Source organism: Coregonus clupeaformis, chromosome 8, assembly GCF_020615455.1.
Source record: "Coregonus clupeaformis isolate EN_2021a chromosome 8, ASM2061545v1, whole genome shotgun sequence".
In the NCBI taxonomy this organism is placed as follows: Eukaryota; Metazoa; Chordata; class Actinopteri; order Salmoniformes; family Salmonidae; genus Coregonus; species Coregonus clupeaformis.
The window spans coordinates 19,178,425-19,200,489 of record NC_059199.1 but is presented as its reverse complement, the minus strand read 5'-3'; the positions used below and the strand labels follow the sequence as shown (position 1 = coordinate 19,200,489).

Sequence of the window (22,065 nt, the reverse complement as noted above, 5' to 3'; positions counted from 1 at the left end):
AACGCCCCTTCTACCCATTTTATAAGAAGAAAAAAAGGTATTCCTATATCCCATTTTCTTGAGTTTCTCGTGTTCAGGAGGGGATAAATCAAATCAAATCAAATCAAATTTTATTGGTCACATGCGCCGAATACAACAGGTGCAGACATTACAGTGAAATGCTTACTTACAGCCCTTAACCAACAGTGCATTTATTTTTAACAAAAAAAGTAAAAATAAAACAACAACAAAAAAAGTGTTGAGAAAAAAAGAGCAGAAGTAAAATAAAGTAACAGTAGGGAGGCTATATATACAGGGGGGTACCGTTGCAGAGTCAATGTGCGGGGGCACCGGCTAGTTGAGGTAGTTGAGGTAATATGTACATGTGGGTAGAGTTAAAGTGACTATGCATAAATAATTAACAGAGTAGCAGCAGCGTAAAAAGGATGGGGTGGGGGGCAGTGCAAATAGTCCGGGTAGCCATGATTAGCTGTTCAGGAGTCTTATGGCTTGGGGGGTAGAAGCTGTTGAGAAGTCTTTTGGACCTAGACTTGGCACTCCGGTACTGCTTGCCGTGCGGTAGCAGAGAGAACAGTCTATGACTAGGGTGGCTGGAGTCTTTGACAATTTTGAGGGCCTTCCTCTGACACCGCCTGGTATAGAGGTCCTGGATGGCAGGAAACTTGGCCCCAGTGATGTACTGGGCCGTACGCACTACCCTCTGTAGTGCCTTGCGGTCGGAGGCCAAGCAGTTGCCATACCAGGGCGGCAGGTAGCTTAGTGGTTAAGAGCATTGTGCCAGTAACCGAAAGGTCGCTGGTTCTAATCCCCGAGCCGACTAGGTGAAAAATCTGTCGATGTGCCCTTGAGCAAGGCACTTAACCCTAATTGCTCCTGTAAGTCGCTCTGGATAAGAGCGTCTGCTAAATGACTAATTATTATTATTATTATACCAGGCGGTGATGCAACCAGTCAGGATGCTCTCGATGGTGCAGCTGTAGAATTTTTTGAGGATCTGAGGACCCATGCCAAATCTTTTCAGTCTCCTGAGGGGGAATAGGCTTTGTCGTGCCCTCTTCACGACTGTCTTGGTGTGTTTGGACCATGATAGTTCATTGGTGATGTGGACACCAAGGAACTTCTAGCTCTCAACCTGTTCCACTACAGCCCCGTCGATGAGAATGGGGGCGTGCTCAGTCCTCTTTTTTTTCCTGTAGTCCACAATCATCTCCTTTGTCTTGGTCACGTTGAGGGAGAGGTTGTTGTCCTGGCACCACACGGCCAGGTCTCTGACCTCCTCCCTATAGGCTGTCTCATCGTTGTCGGTGATCAGGCCTACCACTGTTGTGTCGTCGGCAAACTTAATGATGGTGTTGGAGTCGTGCCTGGCCATGCAGTCATGGGTGAACAGAGAGTACAGGAAGGGACTGAGCACGCACCCCTGAGGGGCCCCCGTGTTGAGGATCAGTGTGACAGATGTGTTGTTACCTACCCTTACCACCTGGGGGCGGCCCGTCAGGAAGTCCAGGATCCAGTTGCAGAGGGAGGTCTTTAGTCCCAGGATCCTTAGCTTAGTGATGAGCTTAGAGGGCACTATGGTGTTGAATGCTGAGCTGTAGTCAATGAATAGCATTCTCACGTAGGTGTTCCTCTTGTCCAGGTGGGAAAGGGCAGTGTGGAGTGCAATAGAGATTGCATCATCTGTGGATCTGTTGGGGCGGTATGCAAATTGGAGTGGGTCTAGGGTTTCTGGGATAATGCTGTTGATGTGAGCCATGACCAGCCTTTCAAAGCACTTCATGGCTACAGACGTCAGTGCTACGGGTCGGTAGTCATTTAGGCAGGTTATCTTAGAGTCCTTGGGCACGGGGACTATGGTGGTCTGCTTGAAACATGTTGGTATTACAGACTCAGTCAGGGACATGTTGAAAATGTCAGTGAAGACACTTGCCAGTTGGTCAGCACATGCTCGGAGTACACGTCCTGGTAATCCGTCTGGCCCTGCGGCCTTGTGAATGTTGACCTGCTTAAAAGTCTTACTCACATCGGCTACGGAGAGCGTGATCACATAGTCATCCGGAACAGCTGGTGCTCTCATGCATGCTTCAGTGTTGCTTGCCTCGAAGCGAGCATAGAAGTGGTTTAGCTCGTCTGGTAGGCTTGTGTCACTGGGCAGCTCGCGGCTGTGCTTCCCTTTGTAGTCTGTAATAGTTTTCAAGCCCTGCCACATCCGACGAGCATCAGAGCCAGTGTAGTACGATTCAATCTTAGTCCTGTATTGACTCTTTGCCTGTTTGATGGTTCGTCGGAGGTCATAGCGGGATTTCTTATAAGCGTCCGGGTTAGAGTCCCGTTCCTTGAAAGCGGCAGCTCTACCCTTTAGCTCAGTGCGGATGTTTCCTGTAATCCATGGCTTCTGGTTGGGGTATGTACGTACGGTCACTGTGGGGACGACATCATCGATGCACTTATTGATGAAGCCAGTGACTGATGTTGTGTACTCCTCAATGCTGTCTGAAGAATCCCGGAACATGTTCCAGTCTGTGCTAGCAAAACAGTCCTGTAGCTTAGCATCTGCGTCATCTGACCACTTTTTTTATTAACCGAGTCACTGGTGCTTCCTGATAAGTGAGTTACCTGCCAGAATAGTATGTCAACTCTCTCCCGTTTCATATTTGCTATTACCTTACTTCTCTTGATGGCACTCCCCAGTCTGTTTCCATTGAGGCTTATGACCTTAAATTCCCGATGATGCATCGATATAAAAAACAACCTGTGTACCATAACAGCCTGCTTAACATGAGCCTAAAAATGAACGAAAAAACAAGAACAATAAAAAAGCAAACCGAAGTGGGAAAATACTTTGTTATTTGGACTCCCATGTCACAGGACTGTCTCTTGCCTCTGGAATTTGAGGGGATGAGCCTGTCCGCTGGAGGGGCCCCTCACTCATATATGAAAATGCGTGATGCAGTCGCAAACAAGACCTGTTGGAACCGAAAATAAAAAGGGCGCCCATTTCGTCGCTTATACACATCGGTTAATTACAAGTGAAAACGATATAGATAATGCGTACATGTCATCATCCTCCCCATGATATGCCCTTCTGTCACCCTGTTGTCACTGTGTCATTCATCATTAGATAATAGATATGTTATTAACGTGACCATACATAATGTGTCCATAAAGAACACATACATTTGGCTACTCACCCTTGCTCAGCATTGTGGGAAAATAGGGGAGACATTTTACGTATTGCAATGTCAACTGTAACAACCCAATATGTCTAACAGCTCGCGTTAACTTTTAAGTCTGTTAAATCCGATTCAGTGTCTTCCATCTTCTCGTTGGAAATGCCTGAGTCTCTCGAATGTGAACGTCCGCTCGCCGAGGTGACTTCCCTCTTTCTCTCACGGTCCATGGGAAGACCTGCTCAAGTCTTTCTGCAGGTGAAGACGCCTTTCTCCTGGTGGTATACTCCACTGGTATGCCCCTCAACTTCAGGTCCTCAGCCGCCTCCTCTGCATGCTCGTATGTAACCGGGCCATTATCCAGAAATACCCGCATTTTTGCCGGGGATGGTGTTTGGAAGCAAATCCCTTTTTCTTTTAGTGCTTTCTTGATGGGGGTGTATTCCTTCCTTCTTTTCAGTATCTCTCCCGTGTAGTCATGATTGAAGAACACTCGTTGTCCTTGGAAGTTAACAGGCTTTTTCCAGGCTGCGCGAAATACTTTCTGTTTAATAATAATTAGTCATTTAGCAGACGCTCTTATCCAGAGCGACTTACAGGAGCAATTAGGGTTAAGTGCCTTGCTCAAGGGCACATCGACAGATTTTTCACCTAGTCGGCTCGGGGATTAGAACCAGCGACCTTTCGGTTACTGGCACAACGCTCTTAACCACTAAGCTACCTGCCGCCCTGTTTGATTGAGAATTGTAGGAACCGTACCACTATGGATCTTGATGGGGCGCCACTGGGTGGTTTTGAGGCCAGAGCTCGGTGTGCTCTCTCGATTCCCAGGTCAGTGTCGTCTTCAAGTATTTATTTGAATAGACCCCCCACGAATTTGGGCATAGTCTTTTTCTGCAGCCTCTAGCACAGAATAAAGTCAAATGTTATTACGACATGAAAAACCTTTGAGTTCTGTCACTTTTGCCTGTAGTGCGTGTTGGCTTTTCAAAAACTGTACAAGTATGTCCTTGACCGCAGTGTTCCATGTGTCTGTTTTGTTAAAAGTTAATTTGTGGAATTTATTTCCTTCTTAATGCGTTTGAGCCAATCAGTTGTGTTGTGACAAGGTAGCCCTATTTGGTAAAAGACCAAGTCCATATTATGGCAAGAACAGCTCAAATATGCAAAGAGAAACGACAGTCCATCATTACTTTAAGACATGAAGGTCAGTCAATCCGGAACATTTCAAGAACTTTGAATGTTTCTTCAAGTGCAGTCGCAAAAACCATCTCTCAACTGGCTCTCATGAGGACCTCCACAGGAAAGGAAGACCCAGAGTAACCTCTGCTGCAGAGGACAAGTTCATTAGAGTTAACTGCACCTCAGATTGCAGCCCAAATAAATTATTCACAGAGTTCAAGTAACAGACACATCTCAACATCAACTGTTCAGAGGAGACTGCGTGAATCAGGCCTTCATGGACGAATTGCTGCTAATTGGTAGAGCACGGCGCTTGTAACGCCAAGGTAGTGGGTTCGATCCCCGGGACCACCCATACACAAAAATGTATGCACGCATGACTGTAAGTCGCTTTGGATAAAAGCGTCTGCTAAATGGCATATTATTATTATTTTATTATAAACCACTACTAAAGGACACCAATAAGAAGAAGAGAGGGGGGGGCTTTGCTGGTGACACTGTCTGTGATTTATTTAGAATTCAAGGCACACTTAACCAGCATGGCTACCACAGCATTCTGCAGCGATACGCCATCTGGTTTGGCCTTAGTGGGACTATCATCTGTTTTCAACAGGACAATGACCCAAAACACACCTTCAGGCTGCGTAAGGGCTATTTGACCAAGAAGGAGAGCGATGGAGTGCTGCATCAGATGACCTGGCCTCCACAATCACCCGACCTCAACCCAATTGAGATGGTTTGGGATGAGTTGGACCGCAGAGTGAAGGAAAAGCAGCCAACAAGTGCTCAGCATATGTGGGAACTCCTTCAAGACTGTTGGAAAAGCATTCCAGGTGAAGCTGGTTGAGAGAATGCCAAGTGTACAAAGCTGTCATCAAGAAAACGAGTGGCTACATTGAAGAATCTAAAATATAACATATATTTAACAACACTTTTTTGGTTACTACATGATTCCATATGTGTTATTTCATAGTTTTGATGTCTTCACTATTATTCTAAAATAAAAAAATAAAACCCTTGAATGAGTAGGTGTGTCCAAACCTTTGACTGGTACTGTATATATATATATATATATATATGTGTGTGTGTGTGTATGAATGAATATACTGTATGTATGTATGTATGTATGTTACAGGAGGGGGTCACAGTTCCGGAGCAACCCACTAGGTGTCATCCTCCAGCACCTCCTCACTCACAGTCTGGACTAATCATCATCCTATTGGTGTCACCTGTGTCTATTTGTTCACCTGTGTATTTATGCCCTCACTTCCCTCTGTACCCTTGCTCAGTTTTCTCTGCTAGTTTGTCTATGACCAGCAGTACTACTCAGTGTCTGATCGGAGACCTATGTACAGGTACATGAGAAGTGTTCTCCCTGTTTCGTTATTTGTTTCAGTCTTAGATAGTATTTCGTATTTTGGCTGTCAGACGGTTTTTGGAGACTGATTTGCTCCGCCTTTCTTTTATCGTGATAAGTCCGTTATTTTGTATTTTGGCTTCGGGACCACCAGTAAAGATCCTTGTTTCACCATCTCTGCCTACTGCCTACTATATATCCTGCACCGCATCTGGGTCACACCTCACCCCAACCCTTACATATGTGTGTATGTATGTATGTATGTATGTATGTATGTAGTCTATACAGTGCCTTCAGAAAGTATTCACACCCCTTGACTTTTACCGTATTTTATTGTGTTACAGCTTGAATTTGAAATGGATTAAATTGAGATTATGTGTCACTGGCCTACACACAATACCCCATAATGTCAAAGTGGAATTATATTTTTCGAAATGATTACAAATTAATTAAAAATGAAAAGCTGAAATGTCTTAAAGTCAATTGGTATTCAACCCCTTTGTTATGGCAAGCCTAAATAAGTTCAGGAGTAAAAATGTGCTTAACAAGTCATATAATAAGTTGCATGTGCTCACTCTGTGTGCAATACTAAATCAAATCAAATCAAATTGTATTGGTCACATACACATATTTAGCAGATGTTATTGTGGGTGTAGCGAAATGATTGTGTTCCTAGCTCCAACAGTGCAGTAGTATCAAACAATTCATAACAATACACACAAATCTAAAAGTAAAATAATGGAATTAAGAAATATATAAATATTAGGACGAGCAATGTCGGAGTGGCATTGACTAAAATACAGTAGAATAGAATACAGTATATACATATGAAATGAGTAAAGCAATATGTAAACACTATTAAAGAGACTAGTGTTTCATTATTAAAGTGACCAGTGACTCCATGTCTATGTACATAGGGCAGCAACCTCTAAGGTGCAGGGTTGAGTAACCGGGTGGAAGCCGGCTAGTGATGGCTATTTAACAGTCTGATGGCCTTGAGATAGAAGCAGTTTTTCAGTCTTTCGTTCCCAGCTTTGATGCACCTGTACTAACCTCGCCTTCTGGATGATAGCGGGGTGAACAGGCAGTGGCTCGGGTGGTAGTTGTCCTTGATGATCTTTTTGGCCTTCCTGTGACATCGGGTGCTGTAGGTGTCCTGGAGGGCAGGCAGTGTGCCCCCGGTGATGCTTTGGGCAGACCGCACCACCCTCTGGAGAGCCCTGCGGTTGCGGGCGGTGCAGTTGCCGTACCAGGCGGTGATACAGCCCGACAGGATGCTGTCAATTGTGCATCTGTAAAAGTTTGTGAGGGTCTTAAGGGCCAAGCTGAATTTCTTCAGCCTCCTGAGGTTGAAGTGGTGCTGTTGCGCCTTCTTCACCACACTGTCTGTGTGGGTGAACCATTTCAGATTGTCAGTGATGTGTACGCCGAGGAACTTGGCGTACACAACATGATTTTCTAATGACTACCTCATCTCTGTACCCCACACATACAATTATCTGTAAGGTCCCGCAGTCGAGCATTGAATTTCAAACACAGATTCAACCACAAAGACCACAGAGGTTTTCCAATGCCTCGCAAATAAGGGCACCTATTGGTAGATTAAAAAATTAAATAAAAAGCAGACATTGAATATCCCTTTGAGCATGGTGAAGTTGTTAATTACACTTTGGATGGTGTATCAATACACTCAGTCACTACAAAGATACAGGCGTCCTTCCTAACTCAGTTGCCGGAGAGGAAGGAAACCTCTCATGGATTTCACCATGAGGCCAATGGTGACTTTAAAACAGTTACAGAGTTTAATGGCTTTGATAGGAGAAAACTGAGGATGGATCAACAACATGGTAGTTACTCCACAATACTAACCTAAATGACAATGTGAAAAGAAGGAAGCTTGTTTGCAATATGGCACTAAAGTAAAATGGCAACAAATACAAAGCGTTATGTTCGTGGCAAATCGAACACAACACATCACTGAGTACCACTTTTCATATTTTCAAGCATGGTGGTGGCTGCATCATGTTATGGGTATGCTTGTCATCGGCAAGGACTAGGGAGTTTTTTAGGATAAAAATAAATGGAATAGAGCTAAGCACAGGCAAAATCCTAGAGGAAAACCTGGTTCAGTCTGCTTTCCAACAGACACTGGGATACAAATTCACCTTACAACAGGACAATAACCTAAAACACAAGGCCAAATATAAACTGGAGATGCTTACCAAGACGACATTGAATGTTCCTGAGTGGCCTAGTTAAAGTTTTGACTTAAATCGGCCTGAAAATCTATGGCAAGACTTGAAAATGGCTGTCTAGCAATGGTCAACAACCTTTTTTTTTGACAAAATGTTAAAAAAAGGTATAATCTTTGTAAATGATTTCATCGGTAGGACTGGTGGAGTTATGTCGCACATGCAGCTAACAAAAACATATGGAAATGTCTGCTCTACCCAAAATTACAACCAAATAATTGCAGCCTTACCGCAAAAATGGAAGAGGAAAGTGGAAGGAGGAGAAAGTAAGGAACTTGTCTGTTGGCCTTGCATTAAAGAACATAATTGGTTAAGGAAAACTGATAAATAAAAAAGTATATCCGTTTCATTTAAGGACCAAAGGATTGACAGCCGTCCCATATAGATAGTTGGGAAGAGATTTTTGACGTACCGATCCCATGGCATAGTGTTTATGAACTGATACGCAAAACGACACCGGATTCAAAATTTAGAATCTTTCAATTTAAATTATTATATAAAATTCTTGCTACCAATAGAATGTTATTTATATGGGGGATACAATCTTCCCAGCTCTGCAGATTTTGCTGCGAAGAGACAGAATCACTAGATCATTTGTTTTGGTACTGTCCATTTGTAGCTTGTTTTTGGACACTGGTCCAGGAATGGCTAAAGGATTGCAATATTTACCTGGAGCTAACCCTGCAGATAGCACTACTGGGTGATCTGAAAAGTCATAGTCAATCGATCAATAACATAATAATTCTATTAGCAAAAATGTTTATTTTCAATTCACAAACTGTAGAAACAATGAGAATAGAAAGGTTCAGAACTTTTTAAAGACATCACAGTACAGTTGAAATATATATGGCAACTAGAAATCCTATATGGATGGTGTTAAAAGATCGATGGGAGGTGTTGAATGGAATTGAAGGATGGGACTAATAACAACTAACAATAACAAGATAACTAATAATGTAGGCACGCTGTGTCCATAATAAGTGTATGGGTTGTAGGTTGGGAGCTTTTGTGAAGGAGCACAGTTAGAAAGATATGGCATATAGAAGCAAACCGGATGGACATCATGAAAATGATCAGAGAGGTTGAGAGTAGAAGATGTTCAGGAGAAAGAACAAACAAAATGTAATTAGTGACTGTGTACATAAAATGTAGATAGTGGGTATGGGCTGGAAGTAGAGGCCTAGGCGTTGTTGTTCACTAGTTTACTCCAAGTGGGGAAAGGGTGGCGGGGTTGGAAAGTAATAAAGGGGAATATATATATATATTTTTTTTAAGGATATGTATGTATGTATGTATGTATGTATGTATGTATGTATGTATGTATGTATGTATGTATGTATGTACACTGCTCAAAAAAATTAAGGGAACACTTAAAAAACACAATGTAACTCCAAGTCAATCACACTTCTGTGAAATCAAACTGTCCACTTAGGAAGCAACACTGATTGACAATACATTTCACATGCTGTTGTGCAAATGGAATAGACAACAGGTGGAAATTATAGGCAATTAGCAAGACACCCCCAATTAAGGACTGGTTTTGTAGGTGGTGACCACTTCTCAGTTCCTATGCTTCCTGGCTGATGTTTTGGTCACTTTTGAATGCTGGCGGTGCTTTCACTCTAGTGGTAGCATGAGACGGAGTCTACAACCCACACAAGTGGCTCAGGTAGTGCAGCTCATCCAGGATGGCACATCAATGCAAGCTGTGGCAAGAAGGTTTGCTGTGTCTGTCAGCGTAGTGTCCAGAGCATGGAGGCGCTACCAGGAGGGCAACAACCCAGCAGCAGGACCGCTACCTCCGCCTTTGTGCAAGCAGGAGCAGGAGGAGCACTGCCAGAGCCCTGCAAAATGACCTCCAGCAGGCCACAAATGTGCATGTGTCTGCTCAAATGGTTTTTGCAGGTTTTCCTACTTACAAAGCATGTAGAGGTCTGAAATGTTTATCATAGGTACACTTCAACTGTGAGAGACGGAATCTAAAACTAAAATCCAGAAAATCACATTGTATGATTTTTAAGTAATTAATTTGCATTTTATTGCATGACATAAGTATTTGATCACCTACCAACCAGTAAGAATTCCGGCTGTCACAGACCTGTTCGTTTTTCTTTAAGAAGCCCTCCTGTTCTCCACTCATTACCTGTATTAACTGCACCTGTTTGAACTCGTTATCTGTATAAAAGACACCTGTCCACACACTCAATCAAACAGACTCCAACCTCTCCACAATGGCCAAGACCAGAGAGCTGTGTAAGGACATCAGGGATAAAATTGTAGACCTGCACAAGGCTGGGATGGGCTACAGGACAATAGGCAAGCAGCTTGGTGAGAAGGCAACAATTGTTGACGCAATTATTAGAAAATGGAAGAAGTTCAAGATGACGGTCAATCACCCTCGATCTGGGGCTCCATGAAAGATCTCACCTCGTGGGGCATCAATGATCATGAGGAAGGTGAGGGATCAGCCCAGAACTACACGGCAGGACCTGGTCAATGACCTGAAGAGAGCTGGGACCACAGTCTCAAAGAAAACCATTAGTAACACACTACGCCGTCATGGATTAAAATCCTGCAGCGCACTCAAGGTCCCCCTGCTCAAGCCAGCGCATGTCCAGGCCCGTCTGAAGTTTGCCAATGACCATCTGGATGATCCAGAGGAGGAATGGGAGAAGGTCATGTGGTCTGATGAGACAAAAATAGAGCTTTTTGGTCTAAACTCCACTCGCAGTGTTTGGAGGAAGAAGAAGGATGAGTACAACCCCAAGAACACCATCCCAACCGTGAAGCATGGAGGTGGAAACATCATTCTTTGGGGATGCTTTTCTGCAAAGGGGACAGGACGACTGCACCGTATTGAGGGGAGGATGGATGGGGCCATGTATCGCGAGATCTTGGCCAACAACCTCCTTCCCTCAGTAAGAGCATTGTAGATGGGTCGTGGCTGGGTCTTCCAGCATGACAATGACCCGAAACACAGCCAGGGCAAGCAACTAAGGAGTGGTTCCGTAAGAAGCATCTCAAGGTCCTGGAGTGGCCTAGCCAGTCTCCAGACCTGAACCCAATAGAAAATATTTGGAGGGAGCTGAAAGTCCGTATTGCCCAGCGACAGCCCTGAAACCTGAAGGATCTGGAGAAGGTCTGTATGGAGGAGTGGGCCAAAATCCCTGCTGCAGTGTGTGCAAACCTGGTCAAGACCTACAGGAAACGTATGATCTCTGTAATTGCAAACAAAGGTTTCTGTACCAAATATTAAGTTCTGCTTTTCTGATGTATCAAATAATTATGTCATGCTATAAAATGCAAATTACTTACTTAAAAATCATACAATGTGATTTTCTGGATTTTTGTTTTAGATTCCGTCTCACATAGTTGAAGTATACCTATGATAAGAATTACAGACCTCTACATGCTTTGTAAGTAGGAAAACCTGCAAAATCGGCAGTGTATCAAATACTTGTTCTCCCCACTGTGTGTATATATATATATATATAAAACATGGGGGATTGGAAGTGATGCAGACAATTACATTGATGGAAGTTACAATCTATCTGCAATATTAAGGTGATCTACCCCCCAAAAAAAATGAAAAATGAATTTTAAAAAAGATTAACAAAAGAGAAACACATAATACAATTAAAATAAACAAAAATGGTCAAGAACCAACTTGAAAGAGCTTGAACTATTTTTTAAAGAATACTGTCCAAATATTGTACAATCCAGGTTTGCAAAGCTCTCAGAGACATACCCAGAAAGACTAACAGCTGTAGTTGCTGCCAAAGGTGATTCTAACATGTATAAAAAAAACAAAAAAAACACAGATTTTCTCTCTTCTCGCTAATGGCAAATGGTTGCATTCTTGTTAATATGTTTTCCTGTTTTTAGGTTTTATGAATAAGCTTTTAATCATATCCCTTATTTGCACAAAATACTTACTTGCCAGCTTGCACTACAACATCTCAACCACTAGCATATGTGCGTAAGCATGGTCTAAAGTTTGTGGGGAGGTGAGCATATTCTCACGTCAAGTATATATTTTTTAAATAAATGCTCACTTTTGCATGAAAACTGGCGTACTGCACATTTTGGGCTATATTTTGTACGTGCGCAAGGTTTATAAATGAGGCCCCTGCACCTACGAGTGTGAGGCTATCAGATATATAAATGTGCAATTCTCAAGCCGACCTGCGAAAGGCAGCAATACGCAACACAGCGTCCATTCTGCGGGAAATTCACAGGAAGAAGAAGAAGAAGAAGAAGAAAAGAAGAAGTTCAACTTCCACAGCAGCGTCTTTAGTCTTTCCTTTTCCGGTTGCGTTGATAAAGGGTATGCGGCCTAAATTTCGTCGCTTATTTTTAGTCAAAGTAATCTGATGTAATCTGTGTCTATATAATATGAATATCGTATTTCAAAGACTATATTTCCAGTGTTAGAAAGACGTTAACACGTTGATGAGAATATTTCATGTTATCCTAGTACTTTGTTGGATTCGACCCTTAAGTATCATGCCTTCAGTAACATTAGCCCAATGCAGAAACGACAAAAAAATTGCCGCTGTAGTCTTGCTGCATTAAGTTCTTGTGTTTAAATGGCCAAACTAAGGTGTCTTCTTCCACGTAAAATCATATGTTTTCATCTTTGATATTTGATAAATGTGTTAGGTAGCTAACGTAGCTTACTTGGTTACACTGTCTTGCGCAGTAATGTTGACTCCATCGGCAGGCCCCGATACCATTGCATAATGAACAAACTAGCTAGTTAAATATCTAGGTAGGTAGTTATGTAATCAATCGGTGGAAGACGTTATACTACTGACCTACAATCATGTATTTACAGGTATCAACATGGTCCAGCGCCTAACTTACCGTCGTAGGTTGTCCTACAACACCGCATCCAACAAAACTAGGCTGTAAGTAGCTATAGCTAGCTAATTACATTGCAATTCCCATGGCTTTTTGCCATTCTTGGTTACTGCAGTGCCTGGCTTTTCTCGTGATCTAAACGGTTTGATTGTTGATAGTAAGTGGTACTGACTTGCACGTGGTTGTGTCTAGTTAGTTATTGATTTTAAATAGGAAGTAGTATTGGAAAAATGAATTATGTAAGCATGTTTTCATCCCTCAAAATATTGTGGCCAACTTTGCATAGTGTAATGTGTATTCCCCCACTTACAGGTCCCGCACTCCTGGTAACCGCATTGTGTACCTGTACACCAAGAAGGTGGGCAAGGCACCCAAGTCTGCATGCGGAATCTGCCCTGGTAGACTGCGTGGAGTAAGTATTGTCCCATGTACATCTTATCCCACTGCATAGTATACAAACTGGTATTTTTCAGGTCTGTTTCTGTTGTGGTGAAAATGCACTACATGACCAAACGTATGTGGACACCTGCTTGAACATCTCATTCCAAAATCATGGGCATTAATATGGAGTTGGTCCTCCCCTTTTGCTAATATAACAGCCTCCACTCTTCCTCGAAGGCTTTCCACTAGATGTTGGAACATTGCTGTGGGGACAACCTTCCATTGAGCCACAAGAGCATTGGTGAGGTCGTGCACTGATTTTGGGCGATTAGGCCCACATTCGGCATTTCAATTCTTCCCAAAGGTGTTCGTTGAGGTCAGGTGTCTGTGCAGGCCAGTCAAGTTCTTAAACACTGATATCGACAAACCATTTCTGTATGGACTTCGCTTTGTGCATGGGAGCATTGTCATGCTGAAATAGGGAAGGGCATTCCAAAAATTGTTGCTACAAAGTTGGAAGCACAGAATCGTCTAGAATGTCATTGTATGCTGTAGCATTAAGATCTCTTCACTGGAACTAAGGGGCCTAGCCCGAACCATGAAAAACAGCCCCAGACCGTTATGCCTCCTCCACCAAACTTTACAGTTGGCACTATGCATTGGGGCAGGCTAGGTTCTCCTGACATCCACCAAACCCGGATTTGTCTGTCAGACTGCCAAATGGTGAAGCGTGATTCATCACTCCAGAGAAGGCGTTTCCACTGCTCCAGAGTCCAATGGTGGCAAACTTTACACCACACCAGCCGATGCTTGGCATTGCACATGGTGATCTTAAACTTGTGTGCGGCTGATCGGCCATGGAAACCCATTTCATGAAGCTCCCGACGAACAGTTATTGTGCTAACGTTGCTTCCAGAGGAAGTTTGGAACTCTGCAGTGAGTGTTGCAACTGAGAACAATTTTTACGCACTGCACGCTTCAGCGGTCCCGTTCTGTGAGCTTGTGGCCTACCACTTCGTGGCTGAGTCGTTGTTGCTCCACTAATTTGAAGGGGCATCCACGCCTCCCGAGTGGCGCAGTGGTCTAAGGCACTGTATCGCAGTGCTAGTTGTGCCACTAGAGATCCTGGTTTGAATCCAGGCTCTGTCGTAGCGGGCCGCGACCGAGAGACCCATGGGGCGGCGCACAATGGGCCCAGCGTCGTCCAGGGTAGGGTAGGGGAGGGAATGGCCGGCAGGGATGTAGTTCAGTTGGTATATGGGTTGTCACTGGTATAATGTGGCCTTCTCGTTTTACTCAGTGCTGATCTGGAGACTAAGGGTGCTTCAACCAAAACAAATGTCTGCCGTAGTGGTGTGGGTGGGAAGAAATTATTTGATAAGAATGCGGTTTTACATTTTCAATTGGTTGGCAGATACATAATTACTTTTCTGACACTGGGCTCAACAATACTAAGCCCCAACTCACTGCTTCCACTGACTATTGAGTTGCTGTGTTTTTACATATCAGTTTGTATGGTTTTGAAGGCGCCCTAAGGATGGGTGAAAGCGGTACGTTGAATGCCCAGCCCATCAGCTAGGCCTATTGGCTTTCTCATGCTTTTCTTACCTGCAGATGAAGGAAAGTAAGGCAAACCATGGCTCTATTTGAATTCTTTTGACTTTTTTCTTCTTGTGACTACCTTTTTAACTATAATAATAATAATATGCTATTTAGCAGACGCTTTTATCCAAAGCGACTTAGTCTTGCGTGCATAATTTTTTGTTGTTGTGTATGGGTGGTCCCGGGGATCGAACCCACTACCTTGGCGTTACAAGTGCCGTGCTCTACCAGCTGAGCTACAGAGGACCAAGGGAAGTGAGAAGAGGGTGGCATTTAATCAAACAATCTTTAAGGAGAAGTTCACTTTATTTGAACCTAATCTATTTCAGCTGTTATAGATGTGCCCAGACACTTTTGTAAAGGTGTTGTTTTTGGGTAACTTACTCCTCCAGCGATATACCTCCTCATGCTCGTTCAGCAGTTGTAGGGGCATAACATGAGCAAAGGCTCCAAAAACACACAAATACATTGTTTAAAACTGTAACACTCTCAGTATACTGATGTAGATCTGTACTGTTGTACACATGGATTTGTCATCCCCAACTTTGTATTCCATTTTGAGCGACTCCAGTGATCTCCTACCAACTGTGCTGCACGGGCTACACAGAAGCAGCACAGCTGGTAGGGGAAACTGCTAGAAATCGGAATGACAACTTGACATGTTTCTCAAACAAGTGAGATTGCAAAAAGTGTCTGGGCACTTCTAACATGCCATAACTTTTGATATTTTGTTCAAATAAAGTCAACTTTTCCTTTAACAATGGCTGTGGCATTTCACTTTTTCAAAATGTCTTCTCCCATATCGTTTCTCCTGAACATAAACCTGGGTTCAGGTTTTGTTAAATCTGTGCTCACAAGCATTTCTTTGTCTTAAAGATCCGGGCGGTGAGACCCCAGGTCCTGATGAGGCTCTCAAAGACAAAGAAGCACGTCAGCAGGGCCTACGGCGGTGCCATGTGTGCCAAGTGTGTGCGTGATAGGTAAGAATGTATCCCTAACACCGTCTTCTGAAGAATCTGTCCCAAGTGTTGTGTATATGTCAGGTAAAATGTGCAGTTTATGAGATTAATATCTAGCTAAATGTGAAGGGTGAATGACTACAACTACCCATACTAGCGTATTACATAAACTGCATACTATGTACTCATCGTCGCATACTATTTAGCCCGTACCATTTAGTAAGAAGTGGCAGCAATTTAAGTAGCGGCTCCTGACTGCGGGTGGATTTTTCCAAATTTAACAGACATGCATCGCATTAACCAGAATGATAATGGCTAATTTCAATTAATTTCTCTAAACTGAATATAACAGGAATGGAGTTGTAGGCCTACTCAGGCTGGTTATACAGTGAGGGAAAAAAGTATTTGATCCCCTGCTGATTTTGTTCGTTTGCCCACTGACAAAGACATGATCAGTCTATAATTTTAATGGTAGGTTTATTTGAACAGTGAGAGACAGGATAACAACAACAAAATCCAGAAAAACGCATGTCAAAAATGTTATAAATTGATTTGCATTTTAATGAGGGAAATAAGTATTTGACCCCTCTGCAAAACATGACTTAGTACTTGTTGGCAATCACAGAGGTCAGACGTTTCTTGTAGTTGGCCACCAGGTTTGCACACATCTCAGGAGGGATTTTGTCCCACTCCTCTTTGCAGATCTTCTCCAAGTCATTAAGGTTTCGAGGCTGACGTTTGGCAACTCGAACCTTCAGCTCCCTCCACAGATTTTCTATGGGATTAAGGTCTGGAGACTGGCTAGGCCACTCCAGGACCTTAATGTGCTTCTTCTTGAGCCACTCCTTTGTTGCCTTGGCCGTGTGTTTTGGGTCATTGTCATGCTGGAATACCAATCCACAACCCATTTTCAATGCCCTGGCTGAGGGAAGGAGTTTCTCACCCAAGATTTGACGATACATTGCCCCGTCCATCGTCCCTTTGATGCGGTGAAGTTGTCCTGTCCCCTTAGCAGAAAAACACCCCCAAAGCATAATGTTTCCACCTCCATGTTTGACGGTGGGGATGGTGTTCTTTGGGTCATAGGCAGCATTCCTCCTCCTCCAAACACAGCGAGTTGAGTTGATGGCAAAGAGCTCGATTTTGGTCTCATCTGACCACAACACTTTCACCCAGTTCTCCTCTGAATCATTCAATGTTCATTGGCAAACTTCAGACGGGCCTGTATATTTGCTTTCTTGAGCAGGGGGACCTTGCGTGCGCTGCAGGATTTCAGTCCTTCACGGCGTAGTGTGTTACCAATTGTTTTCTTGGTGACTATGGTCCCAGCTGCCTTGAGATCATTGACAAGATCCTCCCGTGTAGTTCTGGGCTGATTTCTCATGATCATTGCAACTCTACGAGGTGAGATCTTGCATGGAGCCCCAGGCCGAGGGAGATTGACAGTTCTTTTGTGTTTCTTCCATTTGCGAATAATCGCACCAACTGTTGTCACCTTCTCACCAAGCTGCTTGGCGATGGTCTTGTAGCCCATTCCAGCCTTGTGTAGGTCTACAATTTTGTCCCTGACATCCTTGGAGAGCTCTTTGGTCTTGGCCATGGTGGAGAGTTTGGAATCTGATTGATTGCTTCTGTGGACAGGTGTCTTTTTATACAGGTAACAAGCTGAGATTAGGAGCACTCCCTTTAAGAGTGTGCTCCTAATCTCAGCTCGTTACCTGTATAAAAGACAACTGGGAGCCAGAAATCTTTCTGATTGAGAGGGGGTCAAATACTTATTTCCCTCATTAAAATGCAAATCAATTTATAACATTTTTGACATGCGTTTTTCTGGCTTTTTTTGTTATTGTGTCTCTCACTGTTCAAATAAACCTACCATTACAATTATAGACTGATAATTTCTTTGTCAGTGGGAAAACATACAAAATCAGCAGAGGATCAAATACTTTTTTCCCTCACTGTAGGTAGACTATCACGTTCAACCTATACCGTAGCCCATCTATCCTAATTTAAAGACTGAAACCAGACGCAGATAACATTTAAACATTTATTAGTAAAACCAAAGTGCTGTAACGTACATAAATTAAATCTAATTGCCTAGTACACACAAACTTTTCAAATGTTCAAATCAAAAGGCTATTGTACAGAAATGTGGACAGTCAGGTGCATCACAAATTCAGAACCGCTGGACAGCAACCTGATTTAACTTAAGCACTGTCCATTTTAGATCAGAATGACTGTGAAGGCTTGATCCATTAATTAAATAGGTAGCCTAGCCAACAACAAACGATCCTTATGTTAAAAAACGAAAGGCCTGATTAACATGACATCACCACGTGTCATGCTTGATTGCGTTTTCCTGCTATTCGTTGATTTCGGTAGTGCCTCCCCATATCTAATTGATCAGCTGTTGTAAAAGCTGACATAAGTATGACATCTGGGCATTTAAAGTATACTCAAAAATAATTGGTAGACTGAGTCTGTTCTTTCGACCAATCTATTGGTTAACGTATTTTTCCCATAGACACACCCTATGTTTTAATAAAATCAACTATAAGCACTGCGCTTGTCTGATGCTTTAAGCGCACTGTTTAATTAAGACACACACATGACTCGGGAGCCCGATGGCCACACTGTAAAAAAAAGACGCCGAATGCCTGTGACTGGTGCATGTTGTCTCTTCCATGCTGCAGCAAAAAGACACCACAGCACAGCAAGTGTCTATTGCGCTGTCCATGCTGAAGCTCCAACGTAATTTCAGCCATTTAGTTTCTTTCTTGTTTCCCTTAATGCCAAGAGTGTGCAAAGCTGTCATCAAGGCAAAGGGTGGCTATTTGAAGAATCTCAAATATAAAATATTTTGATTTGGTTAACACTTTATTGGTTACTACATGATTCCATATGTTTTATTTCAGAGTTTTGATGTATTCACTATTCTACAATGTAGAAAATAGTAAAAATAAAGAAGTTTTGACCGGTTGTGTATGTGTGTGTGTGTGTGATATATATATATATATATATATATATATATATATATATATATATATATATATATATATATATATATATATAAATAAACTGACTGAACAGGACAGAAACCAGACACATGCTCATTGCTCACATGGAGCATGTAAATGGTATGAAATAAACCAAAACTTGTTTCTCAGAAGTGTAGCAGGTTGTGAACTCTGCAAATAACATTTGTACTCTGAGAGAGAGACCAGTACATTACTGTATTACTACATGCATTACATTAACATACTTTTTTTTTTCAAATGACCGGGGTTAACGGTAAATTGCCTGTTTTACAAACGGTAGGTTACCACATGAACATTCATAAAAGTACATTGTGGGCCGACACTGTATGGCCTAGGCTACTATTCTACTTTGCGGGGATAGCAGGGTGGCATATTGGCCAGGACCGGGCCTGATTAGCGTTGACTAGTCTATAAATGTAAGAAAAGTTTATCAAATTATACCATGCCAGGTTGGAGCAGATTGGAGCATTCCATTTGACACATTAGCAAAAAAATTTACTCACGTGCCATAGCCTATAGCGCTCTACACCGCTGCGCATCAGTTGGAAAAATGTAGACAGATTTAAGTTAGCAAAACAATTGCTTATCATTAGTAAAAACTCTCGCTATTAGGTAGTTTATATACATGAAAATGAAGTTTATAAAAATTACACCTAAAATTAATGTATGCCTATTTTAACTGTTTTTTGACAGTTATTTTCATGACTGTCTTCATCCATAGCCGTCAGTTACATGGATATTCAATAACCGTCACAGCCCTACTCCTGCCCCCTGGGTGGTTCTGGCTGACAGGGTTTACTTGCATATTGGACTAACTATGCCAGAAAGATGTTATTGCTTTCAAGGCACCAGCCAGCCATAGTTTAATTTCTATCCTTAACAGTTTAAGTGCATTTTGTTTGCTTCAGCAGCTGCTGGTTAGCTTAGAATGCTCTTGTAAATTTAATGTGCTAGGATTAAAAACTACATTCTTTACAGGTAAGTCCAATCCTAATGACATCTCTCTCAAACTGATCAGTTGTGATTTTAAGTAGATGGTGGTTACGTTTTAGCTGTTTTTTGTCAAAGAATGTCACTGAGATTTTTTCTGGGGTGCACTGTGAAAAGCAGTGAAACTTCCTATGGGCAAAAAATAAAGATGTAGGATGTTTCTACAATCTGCATTGGTCTTTGCAACATGCATTCATTTGATTTTTCGTAGTGTTGACATTTGGTCGGTATTTGTAAAGTAACCATCAATGGCATGTCCTGAACATCTCAAAGTTAACTGATCCACTAACCTTCACCCTTCTGTCTACCACAGGATCAAGCGTGCTTTCCTGATTGAGGAGCAGAAGATCGTTGTCAAGGTCCTTAAAGCACAGGCTCAGAGTCAGAAATCTAAGTAAATGTGTATTTGTACTGCAACATAACAAATAATTAAAAATGTGTCGTGTCCTGACTCATGGTGCAACTGTCCATAGTATTCCTACATTTGAAGTTTGAGGGCAGTGTTTCTCGATGTGGACTACCATTTTGTAGTTTTGAATGAGACTGAAGTTTGTAAACTGAGTGGACTACTGAACATTGTCCTATTGACTTTGAAAGTGTTGACACTGACATTACATTTAAGGAATTGTTTTTACTCAAGCTTAGGCAGATTACATGAAATATTAAAATGGTGTTGCATGCGCTTGTAATTCTGACGGTGAGCAGGCTTTTTAAAAAACATATTTACTAATGTTCAGTGGCTGTTGCGGCTATCAAGCTGGCTAAGTGTTCTATAGGCTTTACATTTTTGGAATACTCTGGCTACCCACAGGATTCTATATAGCAGAAAATCTTCATACGGTTTGAAATATTCCACCAGAGAATCTGTGAAAAGATGGAAGGGCTACCAAAGACATTACTTTAGGGCTACCTACATTTACATTTTAGTCATTTAGCAGACGCTCTTATCCAGAGCGACTTACAGTTAGTGAGTGCATACATTATTAGATACCTATCAATGGACAGAATGGTGTCTCAGCTATTTGTGATTTTGATAGGATTTCATCCAATATACCAGAGGATGATGAATGATATAAATACTAACAGAGTATTACCAAAGATACTTTAACCTCTTTAATCTGTCATTAGCTACCCTTTAACTTTTTTTTTTACCCTTTTGTGGTCAGTGCTATCTGGGATCCTTGGGATGTCCTTACCCTAAGCATTGATGTGGTGGTGAAGGAGTCAATCACAGACGTTCCATTGACCAGATTGGTGCACATTCAACAATTCTTATTTAACAAAGTGGATATTCTGCAAATCTGTTATTGATGTATTGTAACAGGCCCACAATGTAGTTAAGTCCGATTTTGCTGTTTTTCGCTGCATAACATAGAAGTTGTCCCTTTTCAGGTTTAAAAGTGACTGCTAAATGCTAACTCCCGTTTAAGCTGGTTAGCATACAGCAATCGGTGGCGGTAGTGAAACGACTAATGCAGTTGATTGGTAATGATGACATGAACATGTGTTGGGGTTGACATCCATACAAGCATCAAATGATTTTTACCTCAACATGGTGTGAAATACAAACAATATCCTAAATGTAGGCAAATTTTTCTGGGGGCCAATGAGGCGACTTGCGAATTTGAACCACTGATGGTTGGTGGCACTTTAATTGGGGAGAACGGGCTTGTGGTTATGGCTGGAGCAGAATGAGTGGCCATTATTATGAGCCGTTCTCCCCTCAGCAGCCTCCACTGATTTGAATATGTGGCAAGAGAAAAGATAATTTGCCCTTATTAAACCCCGCCAGATCATTTTCCATCAATGGATGTCGTTTTTAACTCGTTTGACAGCAATAAGGCCCGAGGGGGTGTGGTATATGGCCAATATACCACGGCTAAGGGCTGTTCTTAAGCATGACGGAACGCAGAGTGCCTGGATACAGCCGTTAGCCGTGGTATATTGGCCATATATCACACCCCCTCGGGCCTTATTGCTGTCAAACGAGTTAAAAACGACATGAAAAATGTATGCACTCACTAACTGTAAGTCGCTCTGGATAAGAGCGTCTGCTAAATGACTAAAATGTAAATGTATAGCCCATGATAGGCCTACATCTCTTTCAGAAAGTCAACAGTAGCCTAGGCAAGATGTAAACTGAACGATTTAATAGTTTGCTTAGTTCAAATTAACAGACTAATTTATTCAACATGAATAGATTTCGAGGTATGAAGTGCTTGTTTCCCAATTGTCTGCTGGAATAGGGTACTGAGGATGGGGTCATAATTT

The 22,065-nt window shown here is 42.3% G+C and overlaps 1 protein-coding gene across 1 annotated transcript; it reads left to right on the top strand.

The window, feature by feature from the left end:
- The first annotated feature begins 12,250 nt into the window (after positions 1-12,250).
- On the top strand, positions 12,251-20,245 carry LOC121571234 (60S ribosomal protein L34). Its single transcript, XM_041882577.1, has 5 exons — positions 12,251-12,288; positions 12,799-12,871; positions 13,137-13,236; positions 15,684-15,787; positions 20,108-20,245. Exons 2-5 carry the CDS (start codon positions 12,807-12,809, stop codon positions 20,190-20,192), a joined length of 354 nt encoding a protein of 117 aa, XP_041738511.1. The 5' UTR covers positions 12,251-12,288; positions 12,799-12,806; the 3' UTR covers positions 20,193-20,245.
- Positions 20,246-22,065: the final 1,820 nt, after the last annotated feature.